The sequence below is a fragment of the Cuculus canorus genome, chromosome 3 (assembly GCF_017976375.1).
Source record: "Cuculus canorus isolate bCucCan1 chromosome 3, bCucCan1.pri, whole genome shotgun sequence".
Taxonomy (NCBI): domain Eukaryota; kingdom Metazoa; phylum Chordata; class Aves; order Cuculiformes; family Cuculidae; genus Cuculus; species Cuculus canorus.
In genome coordinates, this window is record NC_071403.1 from 71,785,951 (window position 1) to 71,801,753 (window position 15,803).

The 15,803-nt window shown below is 41.7% G+C and overlaps 1 protein-coding gene across 4 annotated transcripts in view; it reads right to left on the bottom strand.

The window, feature by feature from the left end:
• FSHR (follicle stimulating hormone receptor) overlaps positions 1-15,069 on the bottom strand; it is a 93,850-nt gene extending 78,781 nt beyond the window's left edge. For 3 of the 4 annotated variants that reach the window (XM_054064136.1, XM_054064135.1, XM_054064134.1), the window contains exon 1: positions 14,836-15,064. In XM_054064136.1, coding sequence (XP_053920111.1) covers positions 14,836-14,987 — 152 coding nt within the window. In that variant the 5' untranslated portion in view covers positions 14,988-15,064. Of the gene's footprint in view, positions 1-14,835 lie in introns of all 4 variants that reach the window. The other variant, XM_054064137.1, reaches the window with a different exon arrangement.
• Between the last annotated feature and the right edge of the window lie 734 nt (positions 15,070-15,803).

The following is a 15,803-nucleotide window of genomic DNA, read 5'->3' on the forward strand; positions in this document are numbered from 1 at the left end:
TCTCTCCAGAACCTGCTCTTCTTTAGGCTGAAGAAGGCTGAAGTTCCATCCTCAGCCAGAAAAGCTGGCATCAATTATGTGGGCCCTCCTATAATGTATAAAAGTATTTCACGTTGTTGTGTTTGAATTATAGATAAACAGCAGAAGGGGAGTAATAATTTTAAAATAACAGAATATATGACAGCTGTACTACTGAAAGTCATTCACAGGATCCAGTGATGAGCATGGTTCAAAAGCCTATCTGGAACAGATTTCCACCTTGCTAATAAATATTCAGAGACTTTTAATCTTCAAGGTCATAATAGTGAACATCTGACAGAAAATTCAGTGTAGATCCATAAGTGGTTTTTATTACATTACAATCAGAAGTAGATTTCACATTTTATTGCAAGCAGGGCTTTTGGCAGAAGACACAGAGCTTGCTTGGCCAAAGTAGTCAGTGGTTAACTGCAAGTCCGACAAAATAAACAGAATATCAATTATGATTCGAGTATAGTGTAAGTTATTTTCTATTCAGTGAGGAAGAATTGATTTTCCCAGCAGTGTCACTTACGCTGTAGTGATTATTGCACATAAGACAACTTAAGGAAATGATGGAAAGACAAATTAGATGGGCTGTAGATCATTGGCTTAATCTTGACTGCTCACCTTGAGGACTGAGCGAAGGGAACATAATATAGAGTATGGGATATCAGGGCACTTGAAACCTCTGCTCCCCTTCCACCTCCCTGGTATTGTGTATTAAAAATTCAAACCAGAAATAAACATTTCCATCAGGGATAAAGCATGAAGCAGCCTATATTGCCAGTCTAAGGGTATTTGCTTTATTAAAAACAATGATAACTTGCTGTGACAAAAGGTAATTAAAGGGGTAGAAACTGTAGAAGAACTTGGTCTTGTCTAATTCTCTTATTTTGTATACACACCTATTCATGAGTCATAGGAGAAAAATGTTGCCACAGCTCTGTGCCTTTTTTTAGCTGGCACTTCACTGCTGATGACCAAGTGTTAAAACAGAGCAGGGAAAGACTGAGCCAAATATTATGGCACAATCTAATGGAAACCAGTAGGAATTAATCCACTGATTTTTCAGCGTGTACTGGATGGACCTTTTATCATGTGCATAAGTCTGAATAAAGGTAACAGAGGTTAATCAATCAGCAATGTAATGATAATCTCTTTATGTGGAGATGGAATTGTCCTGATCGGAGTTGGTAACAACAAATGAGTTGGCCTCACATTCTTCTCTGGCGACATCCACAATCAGACGATGTACTGTACATTAAGTGCTGCTGGTCTTATCTAGTTGATAGAATTCGCTGCAAGAGGCCCAGTTAAGCATGTTTAGTTTTGCTTTAGGGCCAGAAAAATGACAGTAACTACCACAAGCACCCTTCCAGAATCATTACTTTTTCCCTCTGATTTATTTCAAAGGTCTGCATCATTACCTTACGTTACTCTGACTGGAGGTTCCTTCCAGGATCCCTTATTTTTTTTGCTCTTTTTTACATGGTGAAAGGTTCACCTTTTAAGATTCAAAGATGAGTTGGCCTTTCAAAAAATGAGAAAGCACATTAATTTTGTAGTTGATTACTTTGTTGAGAAAATGTGCCACTAATTTATACTCCTTGACCCACTGGATTAGACGTTGCACTTGTTATCTTTTGATTATTGCACCCCACTAGTCAACTCCTTCTCCACCCTTTATTTTTTTATTATAACATCCATATCTATTCTTGCAAACAGATTTTTCAAAGAGTAGGCATTGTGGTCATTCTCACTTTCTCTGATTAAAGGACGCTTTTGGAAATGAGAAAATGAGCATTTGCTCTAAGTTCAATGGTTGCAAAGGTTGTATATTTCCCAGGACTTTGTTTATAACACTGCAATGTTAAAAAATCAGTTTATGCAGCATTTGACAAAATTGTGGTTCGTATGAATGCTACTGTTATTATTGTTCATGAAAACAATATTTAGGGCCCATATATTGTGTTACAGAAGAGCAACTATTCATAGGATGACTTGAATTGGAAGAGACTTGAAAGCCCATCCAGTTCCAACACCCCTGCCACAGTGCAGGAACACCTCCCGCTGGATCGGGTTGCTCAAAGCCTCATCCAACCTGGTCCTGAACACCTCCAGGGATGGGGCACCTACAACTTCTCTTGGTAACCCGTGCCAGTGCCTCACCACCTTCACAACTAAAAAGATCTTCCCAATATCTCAATCTCCCATCTTTCAGCTTAAAATTGTTCTCCTTCATCCTGTCCCTGCACTGCCTGATCAAGAGCCCCTCCCCAGCTTTGCTGTAGCCCCCTTCAGTACTGGAAGGTTGCCATAAGATCTCCCTGGAGCCTTCTTTTCTCCAGGCTGAACAAGCCCAACTCTGAGGCATGTAGTGAAAGTATAGAAAACCACAACCAACATATTGTCTGTATTTATGTTTGCTTTTCTTGGTTTTTCTACGTCTTTCACTCAAATGCAATCCTCTTTTCACACAGATGTTTCAGCTGACTACCGCTTTCTGTGGCAGAAGTCAACTCTGAATTACTGAGCATTGCTATTCTAGCGTGGAGATAGCAGGGAATGGTCAGTAATCAGTTTGACACCATTTTTTCCCCAAAAAGTATTTTCCATCATCACATCTTGAAGAAGACTAAGAAGAAGGAGGAACGTTCAGATGACCACGCAAGCCAGGATTAAATTGAAAGCATGCTGACAGACAGGCTAGCAGAGGAAGCATGATCATAAGGTTCTGTTACAGCAGCTGCTGTAAAGGACTTTCTAGCTGGGGAACTCAATGCCATAGAAACACCTACACTGATCATACAACCATTGAATCACTAAGGTCGGAAAAGGCTTTCGAGCTTACCTAGTCCAATCCTCTGCTCAACACCGTGCCTACTAAACCATGTCACAAAGTGCCACATCTATGTACTTTTTGAACACTTCCAGGGAAGGAGAGTCCACCACTTCCCTGAGCAGCCTGTTCCAATGCTTCACTATTGATGCAATACTTGATTATGAAGGTGAAATTCAAACCTCCATGTAGTCTAGGTGCACCCATGTCCTTCTTCAAAGCATTTTATGAAAAGCAGTCAGCATCATATTGAAGATCAAGACTTGTAGTATCAAATGCCAACCTGAATCAGTTGAGTTCAGACTAACAAAACACTGAGTGTTTCCACACAACACAGGCTGAAGCCCGAAGTTGTCATTTATAAAAGTAGGATCCTATCATAAAGTGCTTTACAGAAATGTATAAACTCCTTTATATGATGAACATCATAAAGATGTACTCTAGCTGGCAAGTAAGGCATTGCTAATAAAAATAGCAGCCTGCTATCCCTATGAAGCAGAGGTTAACAAGCTTTCTGTGGAATGCATAAAATCTTCAAGGAGACGCAAGCAGACACTTCTGAAGCACCCCCTGCCTCATTCCCTATTTTAGCTGATAACCACCACTACATGCATTCAGCCTGGAGGACACAGAACAGATGAATCTGCACCTAGAACCAAGGCCACCTCTTGGCAGTCTGATGCGTAGGGGAAAAAAATAATAACTCTTTCAAAGCCTTGAACAAAGAACTAGTCTCCCCCTTCTCTAGTGTCCCTCCCCCTTCTCTAGTGTCCCTGGAATGTTTCTTCAAGACACCTTCACGCCTCTAATGAACAAACAAAGCATCAAAGCCCTAGCTGCTGCTAGTCTGTAGCCCTGAAGCTACAAGGCTGTCTCCACCAGATCAGGGCATCAATACATCCAAGTGATCCTCAGTGGTCACGTTGTGGAGACTCATGCTTCCATGTCCAGCCCATGTAAAGCTCTGGACAGATGTATTCCAATTTCTAGGGTAAAGCGCTCAAAAGCAGCTCAATTTATAGGATGTAGGCTCATGTACTACTCTCAGTTCAACCAATATAAAGTCATAGAATTATAGAATGTCCTGAGTTGGAAGGGACTCACAAGGATCACAGAGTCTAGCTCCTCTTCCTGCATAGGACAACTCCAACATTCACACCGTGTGTCTGAGGGCATTGGCCAAATGTTCTGGAGTATTGTCAGGCCTGGCAACATTACTACTTCTCTGGGAAACCTGTTCCAGTGCTCTACCACCCTTTGGGGGAAAAGTCTTCTCCTAGTGCCCAACCTAACCCTCACCTGGCACATCCTTCTACCATTCCCTCAAGTCCTACCATTGGTCGCCAGAGAGAAGTGATCAGTGCCTGCTACTACTTCTCCCCTTGTGAGGAACCCGCAGACCATGACGAAATCCTCCCCTCAGTCTCCTCTACTCCAGGCTGAACACACCAATTGATTTTAGGCACTCCCTCATACGTTTTCCCCTCTAAACCTGCAACAGCAGAAATATTGTTTGCTACATGAATAGTGCATGTTAAAAAAATAATGCTGTAGGTGCATCATTCATGTATAGATGAAGGGCTAAGGAGATATATACAGACAGTAGTTAAACTCATAAAGGAGTGAAAACCTTCCAATTAGTGCTCCATAGGCAGCCACGCTGACCAGAACAAAGCCAACAGTAACCCATAATTGAAATGCCTGCACGAATCGAATCGCCACCTCAGCTGCCTTTAAATTACTGCCTGTACCACAGCTGTGAAATCCTGCTCTTCTAACAGAGGGACAGAAACTGATACAGGAGAAGTACAGAAATTAAGGAATTGGGAAAGGTGATGATACAGAGGTGTCACGTCAGTAAAAACATATTTGAGGGGAACAAAACCTGAAACTGCATAGACATTATTCGAACATTAAAAAATTGTAGAGCTACAACTTTGTATTGCCTTATGTACAAGACTCAAAGCAGCAGGCCTGTGTTTCGTGGCACTGAGCATAAAGCCTTCTTTCAATGAGAAATGGTTATTAGAAAGGAATACGAATGTGCAAGAGGTAATGGCTTGGGGTTCTTTTGATCAAGGAAATATATTGCCACGGGAGTACAGGCTGGTGTATAAGGTCCTGGAGGGGCTAGACTTCCAGGAAAATCACTAATTTTTTACCCTGTGCTCTTGTGAAATTGCTTGTCCTTTACAGCCTATAAATCTACTGCTTGTGTAACGGAGAAAATTATGTTTCCAAGCTTACCAGAAATGTGGTGGAATTTGTTAATATTTATAGAAAACTTTGTGAGCCCTAAGAAAACCTTGTCATTTCCATGTGGCCCATTAAAACAATTAAAAACCTTCCTAATATTTTTAAATCAATTTAAACAGTTGGTTACCTATTCCTTTTGTGCATTCAACATTCATTTTATTCCTCCCTAAGGTGGTTTGCTGTCTGCCACAATAGCATGAAGTCCTGAATCTGCAAATCCATACAGATGGGCAGTTTCACACCTGTGTTCTGTCCTACTGGAAGGCAGTGAGCTGCTTGGGCAAGCAATTAGGATGTATGCAAACGCCTGCAGAATCAAACCCGAAGTTTTCTTGCTAGGTATTCCCTCACAGGGGCCACTAACATCAATTTCAAAGTGCTGAAGGATGAAGTTTGGGCTTCATCTGCCATGGCAACAGTACACCACGACAGGAAATTACAGCTCCTGGGATTTGGATGCAGTATTTCCCCAAACCAGTAATTCCACCTAGAGAGAGTTGTTGTTTTGCTGGGGCATTGCTTGGTTTGTTGTCATTTTCTGATACGGTCTGTCTTCTTTTATGACTCTCCTCTTGCCAAAAAGAGAAAAGCAAGAATTTTCATAGCAGCTCTGTTGGCCAAAGAAAACTTCAGGGATATAGCAGTTGTTTTAGCATCAACCAGCTGTATTCCCATAGCAAGGGGGGTTTATAGCCCCTCTTCTTTCTTGTTCAGATATTTCTGTGTGTCTATAAATATTCCTGCTGGGCGAATGGACTCTGAGGAAAGACTCTTCAGAATTGATTGCTTCCCAGTATTTAACAAGAAGGGAAAACTGGATTTGGCTGATCTGTGCTGATATTTTACAGCAGTGAAGAGACTGGGGATGCCAGAGAAATTAGCACAGACTGTGGTCCTGCTGCAGGAGCCAGATTTGCTTTCTTTCCTTGGTGAGTGTCCATGGCTGTCACAAACACAAGGGCTTCCCAATGAATATGAAGCCTTTTGACAAAGGCTCTGTCCTCAAACACCCCTATTAGGCTACTAAAGGCAACAGCTTAACACAGTAGTCTCATATGGTGGTAAAAGTGAAAAAAGAAATCAAAGCTTACCCTGAAGTTAGCACTGAAATCCAAACATCCCAAAGCCAAAGGCAAGCAAGAGCTTCCCACCAGGGATCAGTTATAAGCACAAGGCACAGCGCATGATATAAAACCATTAAAGAAAACTATTACAATCCTCAGCCTAACCACAAGACAAGCCTTTGCAGTGAAGAAAACCAAACCCAAATAACCACTTATCTCTTCTTCCCATTCCATGCTTCTGGGTCCAGAAAATGGGACACCAAACAGTCCCCCATTCCATTGCTACTCTCTCCCAGCTAAGCCTTGTCCTCTCATCTAAGTCTAAAAGATGAAGAGACAGTGAAAGCCCCGGCCTGTGACAGCGGTTACGTGTTAAAAGTTGTGGCTGCCCTGTCCATATATCAAGTTTTGAATATGTTACATCCAAGGATACAGCACTATTTAGGTAATCTAAGAAAAGACAGACACTCAGGAAGCTCAATATATTTACAAAAAACAAAGACTTTAATTCTGAGTTGGGTTGAAGATTGTTTTCATTTCACTCAGGAATTTATTTCCGTTTACAATAACAGGCTGTAAATTCTCCTCTACTTAACCAGAACAAATACGACTGAGCTTGATAAGGTAATAGGAGATAAGAAGCATCCATACCTTCCAAGTTGAGCTCCTGGAACACCTAAGGATGTTTGGAGGAAAACATTAAGCAAAAGCAAACAAATCAGAACCTTTCCTGACCCTAGACCTCCTGAATCAAGGAAGCTGTACCTGAGTAAAGGCAGAAATTGGGCTCCTCATTATAGTGTATGCAAGATAATTACAAGAAATAATTTTCTATACTCTTATACAAAATCCAGGCTCGACTCTGACCTATAATTTGAAATAAGCTTCATTATAATGACTTAAAGTACGCTGCTAATAAGAGTAGTCCAATCAAAGAACAGGCAAAGTGCGTGCAATAATTTACAGGTTTTGTCTGAAAAGGTCAAGGTATTAAACAAAGAAATCTGACTTTTGCCACCAAAATGCTTGCCCCTCACTGTGCAAAACTAATAGACTGCTATGACAAATACTACCTGTCTTTTCTTGCCCAAAGTATCTTGTTTACTGCACTCACAGAGATATTAATTACCAATTGGCTGCTGCCAAAATGAACAACATGTGGCTGAGAGAGGTTCCCATTTTCAGACAGCGTAAATGAGCGTAGTTCTTTGCATTGTAGTTAATGAAGCTATGGCAATTGAAATTAGCTGTGAACCTACCTCAATTATCTTTTAGCTGATCCACACAAGGACACTCGGGAAAGTTAAGCAGAACTAACTTAAAAAAATAGCCAAGTTAGAAAAGATTGAGGCAAGCTGAGCTTTGCAAAGATTTCTTTTGCTCCTCAGTTAGGTGTCTAGCAGGTTGGTTAGCTTTTCTATGCTATACTGGATAATTCAGCCTGGCTTTGCAGGACCCCCTCCTGCACATAAGCTGCTGGCACTGAGCACAGCTATCCCCTTTGGGATGCAAATCCACTTGGCATCTCTCTTCCTTTTTTGTAGTATTCACCCTTGTTAAGCTGTCCACGTGTGCACCCAGTATTTTCATCAACACTGCAGCCCAGTGAGACCCCTCCCAGCATCAGGAAAAGCCTTCAGCCACACAGCAGCCTCTCTCCTGCTGGCTTATCGGGCAACACATTTTGTGTGCATTGCTCTTCTCACGGAATTCAACTCAGCTTAAAGGCATCTTCCACTCGAAATCTCTTGTCTGTTACACCTCAGAAATGCTTCTGGGAAGATCAAGTATTTGAGAAGCTTTCTTTTCACAGCACAGCAGCCTGCACCCTGCTGCGTCTTAGTATGATGGGCACACCACCCACCCCGCTTTCTGCATCTACTTCTCTTTAAATGCTCTGAGCTCCCACTGTAAGGGATGGGAGGGCAACTTGGCGAAGCTGAGACAGAAACACACAAGCACTTTAAAGTCTTCAAACTCATAAAAGCACTCTTCAAAGCCCTCCCCTCGAGCTCTGAGTATGCTCCGCTCTCCCAACTAGCAATAGTCACATTACAGTATCAACGGAATTCCCTGAGCCAACGTGTCCCGGCCTCCCTTTGTGGGATGAGAGATGCAGCCAATATATTTTAGTATTAGAAAAGAGGAGGCAGCAAAGTCTAAAAAATGGCACTTTAATTCTGTTAATTTAAAACTGATGAGTTGGGAGAAGCCATAGTGAGGGGAGTAAATGAAGGTAGGAAATCATCTGTACTGTTGTACTGTTGAAGAGTTTAGCATGGCACACCATTTCAGAGCAAAGAAAAATTAGCTGTTGCATGACACTGTTCCTTAAATCTGTTTTGCAGTTTATGTCCTTGCTGGAGAACTGGTATAAAAGTTAGACCTCCATCCTACATTGTAGTGTCCCCTAGACTTACCAAATTCTCCATGTTAACCACAATATACATTAAAAGTATTTATTTCTGACCTTATCAGGGCTTTTCTGTCTTGCTGTGCTTCTAAGCTAACACTTTTGTATTTACCAGCTTGCACATCATGAGTAACGTTACTATGAAACTCTCCTAGGTTACAATTACACAAAACAAGATTTGAATGGGGAGGCACCCAAGCTGAAGACAACCTGATTGAGACAAGAAGATGTAACACCTAATTTAGTCTTCCAACCACTTGAGAAAAACATTGATAAACATCTCATCCAGTAGACAAGTTTTTGTTCTTTGTGTCAATAGAATCACAATGCACATAAAACACCTAAGATGGAGGCGTTATTTTGGGACATGGAGCTGTAATGCCCCAGAAACCCATTCTGCTTGTTATCAAATATATGGGAGAGTGACAGAACCCTCTGGTGTGTGGGTGTGTGAAGAAGAGGCTGCCCGAATGGCCAGACCTTGTAGATCGTGAGAATCTCTCTGTAGGTGACCACAGTGAAGGGCATCAACTGGTACAGATCTGGGTACCCTCTTAATGCCACGTGCAAACGTCAAACTCGATCATGCACCTCATAGATCAAGCTGCAATCATTGTAAGTCAGGTGAAAGTCATAGAATCACAGTATAATTTGTGTTGCAAGGGACCTTAAAACTCATCCCATTCCAGCCCCCCTTGCCATGGGCAGGGACACCTTCCACTGGATCAGGTTGCTCAAAGCCCATTCCAATCGGGTCTTGAACACCTTCAGGGATGGGGAATTCACCACTTCTCTGGGCAACCTGAGCCAGCGACTCCTCGCCTTCACAGGAAAACATTTCATCCTAGTGTCTCATCTAAAACTCCCCCCTTTCATCATAAAACTGTTCCCCCTCATCCTATCACTCAAGTCACAGAGTCACACGTTTGTACTGATGACAAGTAAGCCAGCAATGTGCACTGTGCTGCAAAACAGTTTCTATTGTGTGCGGCATAATTCCTTATGTTGAGGATCTGCTGAAGATTTGAATACTGTTGCTCCTACAGAGATATGTACTCAGTAATTTATACTACTGAGGATCTGCCCTGCAGAGTTTATGATCCTTCTTTAGTGCCACTTTCTTCCTTTTCTTATTCCTCTTTTATGCACTGCCTATTTCTTTTTATCCTTCCAATGAAAATGTCAAATATAGAATCCAGCATAAGCAGCGGACCACTCCACAGATATACAGCCAATGATCATACAACAGCCTCTATAGCTTCCTGTTTCAAAGTGTGAACCGATCATAAATTCAGGATGAGAAGAATGTAGCATTAACTGCAGGCTATTTTCTACCATAACAGAAGCAATGCTGGTTTAAATAAAAGTTTTTAAAGCATGTAATATGTTCTTAATTTGCTCTGCTGTGTAAATATTCCCATTTCCTTTTGATAACATGCAGGTTTACTGATTAAGATTAACCACCATAACGGAGGAACTTGGAAACTTCCTGGGTCTTCATTTTTTAGCTTACCTTATCCTCTCCACCTCTTGTCATTCTTAGATTAAGGTCAGCCAACCAGTATGAACATCTGAGCAAGAGCTGTAATTGCTTGCAAATTTCAGTGCAGCTTCAGCTTAAGGTGTGAAAGCTAAAAACCATGCAAATTGCAGCTGTCAATAGCAGCTTTGCATCTACTGCTCACATCATTTGCAGCTTCTGTTTCAAGGAAGCATATCTGACTCTGTACATAACACAGAACTTGCTATTTCAGGGCAGCTACTGTTTTAGTGGCCAGACATCTCCTCAGCCTTGGCTTGATAGTCTAAAATAAATATCCTTGAGCAATCATACAAAAACACCTATGCCGAAAGCAAGTGAAACCCCCCACTGTTTATAGTTTGCTGATGCTTGGGAGAAAATACCCTATATAACCTACCTCTAAACTGCTCTGACTATGACTATTTGCTAAACAGCCTAGTGAAGCCAGAGAATGGCTTTTAAAATACAAAACACCACATGATCAAGCCTCGACTTTATTTATTTTAGCTACAGTTTTGTTTTAGTCAGCACTTTGTCAGACCGATGCCAAATGACAGGCCATTTCTATTGTCAATTACTTCAGTCATCTCAGTCGGTCCTTTCTAAAACTGGCACTGCTCTCCCACTGAAGTGTCTGGCATGCTAACATGTTAAACAATTCCCTTTAATTAGCTGACTCACATATCCAAGTTTGCAAGCTTTCTTTGAGGTACTTCCATTCTGAAAAGATGTTTCTTATATCCACAGTTTAGAAAGAATCAGGCAGAAGAAACCAACTGGGCAACATCTATGAGCTTCTCTGGCACCTGTATGATAGCTAACAAGAGCTAAGCATTATGGGACTAGGTTTAGGAGCAGGAGAAAATTAGGAAAGTAACGAGCTGGAGGCAGTTTCTAACAGTACACCACAATCAAACTTGACATTTCCTGATACCTTTTTATCACAGCATCAGTTACATGTTGGAAGTAAAACGCTGATATCAACATTTCTCTCTCATAACTCTGCAGGATTCCAAGCAGAATTGGACCGTGCAGCCTTTACTACCTCTCTCCTTAAGCTGCCTGGCACTATTGCTTTACTTTGTTAAACCAGAGATGCAGTCTGCTGCCCAAATGGTTGCACCTAGCTGCTTGGGCAGAGCTCTCTGCTTCTCTAGGATACTGTAACAGTGACTTCAAGCACTGCTGAGATGAGAAACCCCAAAACAAGGAAATGTGCTCTAAGAGAAGGTGTAAGCTTTCCCTGGCATTTCTTACTGTATTCCCAGCTGATATTCATGTGTTTCTGCTTAAAATAGTTCCTGAATCTTAAGAAGGATCCCTTCTATTCTGGGAACAAGTTAATTTTGTATTACTTTCTCAAAGCAAGATCTCTAATAAGTAAATGGCATTTTAGGGATGGATTTATAAAGCTTGACACTGGGTTTTAAAAACTGTTTTCAGTCCTCAGGGAGTTAAACTGCCTTAGGTGACTGCTGGGTTGCTTCCCTCTCTCACTCTGCAAAGCAATTAATAGTTAATATTTTGACACAAATGAACCTTTGTTTCCAATCTGAACTTTCTGCCTCTGGTTTCTCACAGATGACCTCCAGAGTTGCGAGTCAGAGCAAACAACATTTTTCACAGGCATTTTAGTATCTATTAAAAAATGCCAAAAACTCTTCAGTCCCACTCCTTTTCCCAGCAAAGATAATAAAGCAAAGCAGCTAAGAGCCACGGTCTCCCCTGCAAACACTTAGAACGTGCCAGCTACACAGTGCTGGCAAATCCACAAGCAGCAAGGTACAAGCTAAACTGTAACTGTCCCTTCATGAGATTTTGGGCTGTAAGTGAAAAAGTACATGTGGCAGCAAGAAGAGTAATGAAAACCCTTGGTTCCTGATCCTTGCTCTGTTTCCGTATGGTAAATACAAACTGAAATGCCTCACTGTAAAAAGCTGCCATCCCTCTGCATTGCAACATCCCTTGCTAAAGCAGATGCTAATCCAACGAGGAGCAAAACCCTGGCTCTTGTACTATGCTGAAGGGCTTGTGTTCAATGTGGAGCCTATGCTCACTGTCAGGAAGCCAGACACAAAGAAACCCATCACAGCAGCATGTGTCAGTGGCCAAACCTCAAAAATAACAAATAATAAGAATAATTAAAAAGAAATCAGCCATTCAAAGAGGAGAGATAATGGTTATTGAGGACATTTTAATCTTTATCCTGAGTTTTCTTACAAAATAATAGAGCTGGCTGCCACATGCCAGCATCCCAACATCAGAAACATCTGTAGTGGAGCAGAAACAGTAACAGAAAGAACTGCTTGAGGCTTATCAGGCTTCTGTTCTCTCTCCAAAGCTTTCAACAGTATTTTATTCAAAAGACACTACGAAAGGACAGTAGGATAGCTTAGGAAAAATATAAAGATCACATAAGAGAAGGCAAAGAGCTCCAAGTGTACTGAATAACGCTCCCTCCTTTAAGTCACATAGAATCAGACCAGGTCTAGCACTCCCAGAATGAGCTCTTGAGTGAAAAAATGGCCTTACAGGTGCTGTGTTTAGCAAGAAGTCTGTGCTTGTGTCTGATACTGACACCATGGCCATCAACGCTCAAGTTGCTGACATTAAAATCCTTTTTACTCATAGAGGCCTTTTAAAGCAGCAGAAAACAAACTTTTTCTGTTACCAAGAGTGAATTTGCAATAGCAGCTGGAGCAGAAATGTCAATTTTAGTCACTTAAATCACCCCACTAGGCACTCGGTGGAGAGATGTGTAGGAAGGCACCTTTCTAGAGTTCCCCCTTTGACAATGAAGGAAAATCTAAGGTTTATCTGTCTCTTAATAGCTCTTCAGCTAATGTACCTGGCTTTAGTAACACTACCATTTGGTATATTCAAAGAAACTCTACAGAGACTTCATGGACAAATTCTGAAGCCATGATGAAACCAGTCCCAGGTCTGTTCTGATTTAAAGGGACCAGAATTCCCTTCCAGGAAACCAAAAGCTGGTGTAAGTGAGAAGAGAGTCAAGTCAAGAGATTCTAACTCCAACATTGGTACGATACTGGCAGAAGAAAGGATTCGCTTGCTGGTTTTGGGCACACTGATGTTGTTTTGGAGAATATACACTCATCCTCAACAAACCCTGGAGAAGTTAGCAAGGATAGCCTGCAAAAAAATCCCATATTACTGACAAGTATGTTCTGATGATAATAAATTCTACTTCTTTACAGAAGTAATTACAATTTGTTTTGGTTAATCCATAGAAGGCAGACCTTAACTGGGTAATCTCAAGAAACAATTAAAGCAAAATGATACCAAATTAGCAGTTGATGCTTGGAGCAGGGTTCACTTGGGTTTAGGTGACCTAAATCACGGATAGATTATTTTCCCTCTAGTAGTGAGAATGTATTAAACTTTCGCTGATGTTCTGTGGTTAATTCAGACATTTGTCTCAAGTTTTCACCACCGTCTGCTTATTCAGTGAGCATAACAACTCCTCCTCCGGCATGGAACAAAACTTCTGCCCTAGGAAAACTGGGGCAGTAACTACAGATATCCTGCGACCAGGATAAGGACGTATTTTTCTGACTACTGACATATAATTCTTCCTTTTAAACTCCCTCCAAACTTGCCACTCTGCTTCTTAAACAAAGGGTTTATCCAGGACTACTCCTTTCACTTTTGCTTTAGGTCATAAAAATGCTGGATGGCTGGGGGTGTATGCAAGGGGTGACTGAATTATAGAATCAAAGAATGGTTTGTGTTGGAAGGGACATTAAAGCCCATCCAGTACCAACTCCCTGCCACAGGCAGGAACACCTCCCACTGTATCAGGTTGCTCAAAGCCCCATCCACCCTGGCCTTGAACACCTCCAGGCATGGGGCATCTACAACTTCTCTAGGCAACCTGTGCCAGTGCCTCACCACCCTCATAGGAAAGTATTTCTTCCCAAGAAGAAAGAATTTGCTTTAAAAGAAATTAAAATGAAAACAACTGCTTGCAGCAGTTACACGCTCATTAGGGTTTACGCTCTTTTGCTCACCTGTGCTAGTGACACAGGAAATGGCTGTCACACAGTATTGCTCACATTATTTTATGGAAAACAAAGCAAAGCTCACAGAAAGATAAAGCTCTTCCTTGAGTAACACACTACAGTATTTTTGCATAGTTTGCTCTCTGTGACTGCAGCCGTGCTGCTCCTCTGATAGAGGAGGATCACTCCCTATGTGTTTATCAGAGCCTTTCTTCCATGGCTGTGTGATTTCAAAAGGAGAATGTTAAGTTGCTTCTTGGCAAACGAGCACAAAATCTTTGGAAAGCTCCTGCAGCACAAACACAATTGCTCATCATCAAGTTGTTTGGGGCAGACAAGTTGCACTATGTGTTTCGACAATTCTAAAGCAAGCTGTAAGGAAAGCTTAAGCTTCAAGCTTCAAATTACTGTCACAGCACAAAGGAAGCATGTTTAAAGTTTAGTCAGTGCTTTGCATTATAACGTAGCATATCTTTTCTTAACAGAGATCTTAAAATCAGTATGATCAGAGTAGCAGAGAGGTGCTTCAAGATGTAATTAAGTGAGTGGAGGAGGAAGGGCTATGCTTTCGAAACAGCTGGCATAGATCTCCCGAATGAGTTCCTGCAAACCTGACCCCTGGCTTGCCAAGAAGCAGTTTGTTCTAAGAGAGCCAGGAACCAGGCTGCTGTTTGCAACCATTTCCTCTCCCTACTTACAGTTCAGTAGCATTGGCGGGGATGTCCTGGGGAACCTGGACCACCTTGCTCTCCTGACAAACGAAGACTCTGCCCACGCAGCGGCAAGCGTGGTGCTGGCATCCTGAGCAGCTCATCAGGAACACCAGAAAACAGGTGAAGACCCGAGACATCTCTGCCTTCACATCTGGGGCTGTCTCCTCCACCTCAAAGGGAGGAATGCAGGGACCTCCCAGACCAGCTCCCCGGAGGCAAGATCCGCCCCAAAAGCTGAGACGAACCACGTGGCTCCTAGGGGATAACTTCTCATCAAGTTTTGGTTCATAGCTCTGGATTCTTTATGGCCTTAGAGGAGATATGGAGATGAGCAATGTTGATTTTCCAAGCCAAAATTAGTTTACATTTTAAGTGGTGTTGAAATCACAGGTGACAGCTGAACTAACGAGGTCACTTTTTTGATGCACTGGGAAAAGTTTCTTCCTTCTCAGCTCCACTATTTTGCATGTATTATTTGGTAAGATAAAGGGACAACAAAGCACTACTCTCCAGGCATTTTTGTCCCTGAAGGAGAAGCACTATTTATGCTGCCCTTCGTGGATCCAAGAGCCCCTGCTTTTGTGTTGCTCCTAGGCAAACAAAATGTGTTCTCTTTATATTTTATAGGATGTATAATCTACATGGTAGGTTAGAAGCTACACAGTCCTAAAGCCAGAGCTGAATAACACACTTATTTTCAGTAGTGTTTATTCTTCATATGCTTTCTGATTCACCTCCTCTTTTCCTTGGCAGCTTTATAGGAACACAAACAGGAGAAAATACTACAATCTCAGTGGTACCCGAGGATTAAAAAGGTAATTTTTTCATCTGGAAAAAACCCTAGTGGCTTTTCATACAATCACTAAGATTGGAAAAGACCTCTCAGATAATCAAGTCCAACTGTTAGCTGAACACCTCCATGTCTACCATGTTCCATGTTATGGAACAGGTGA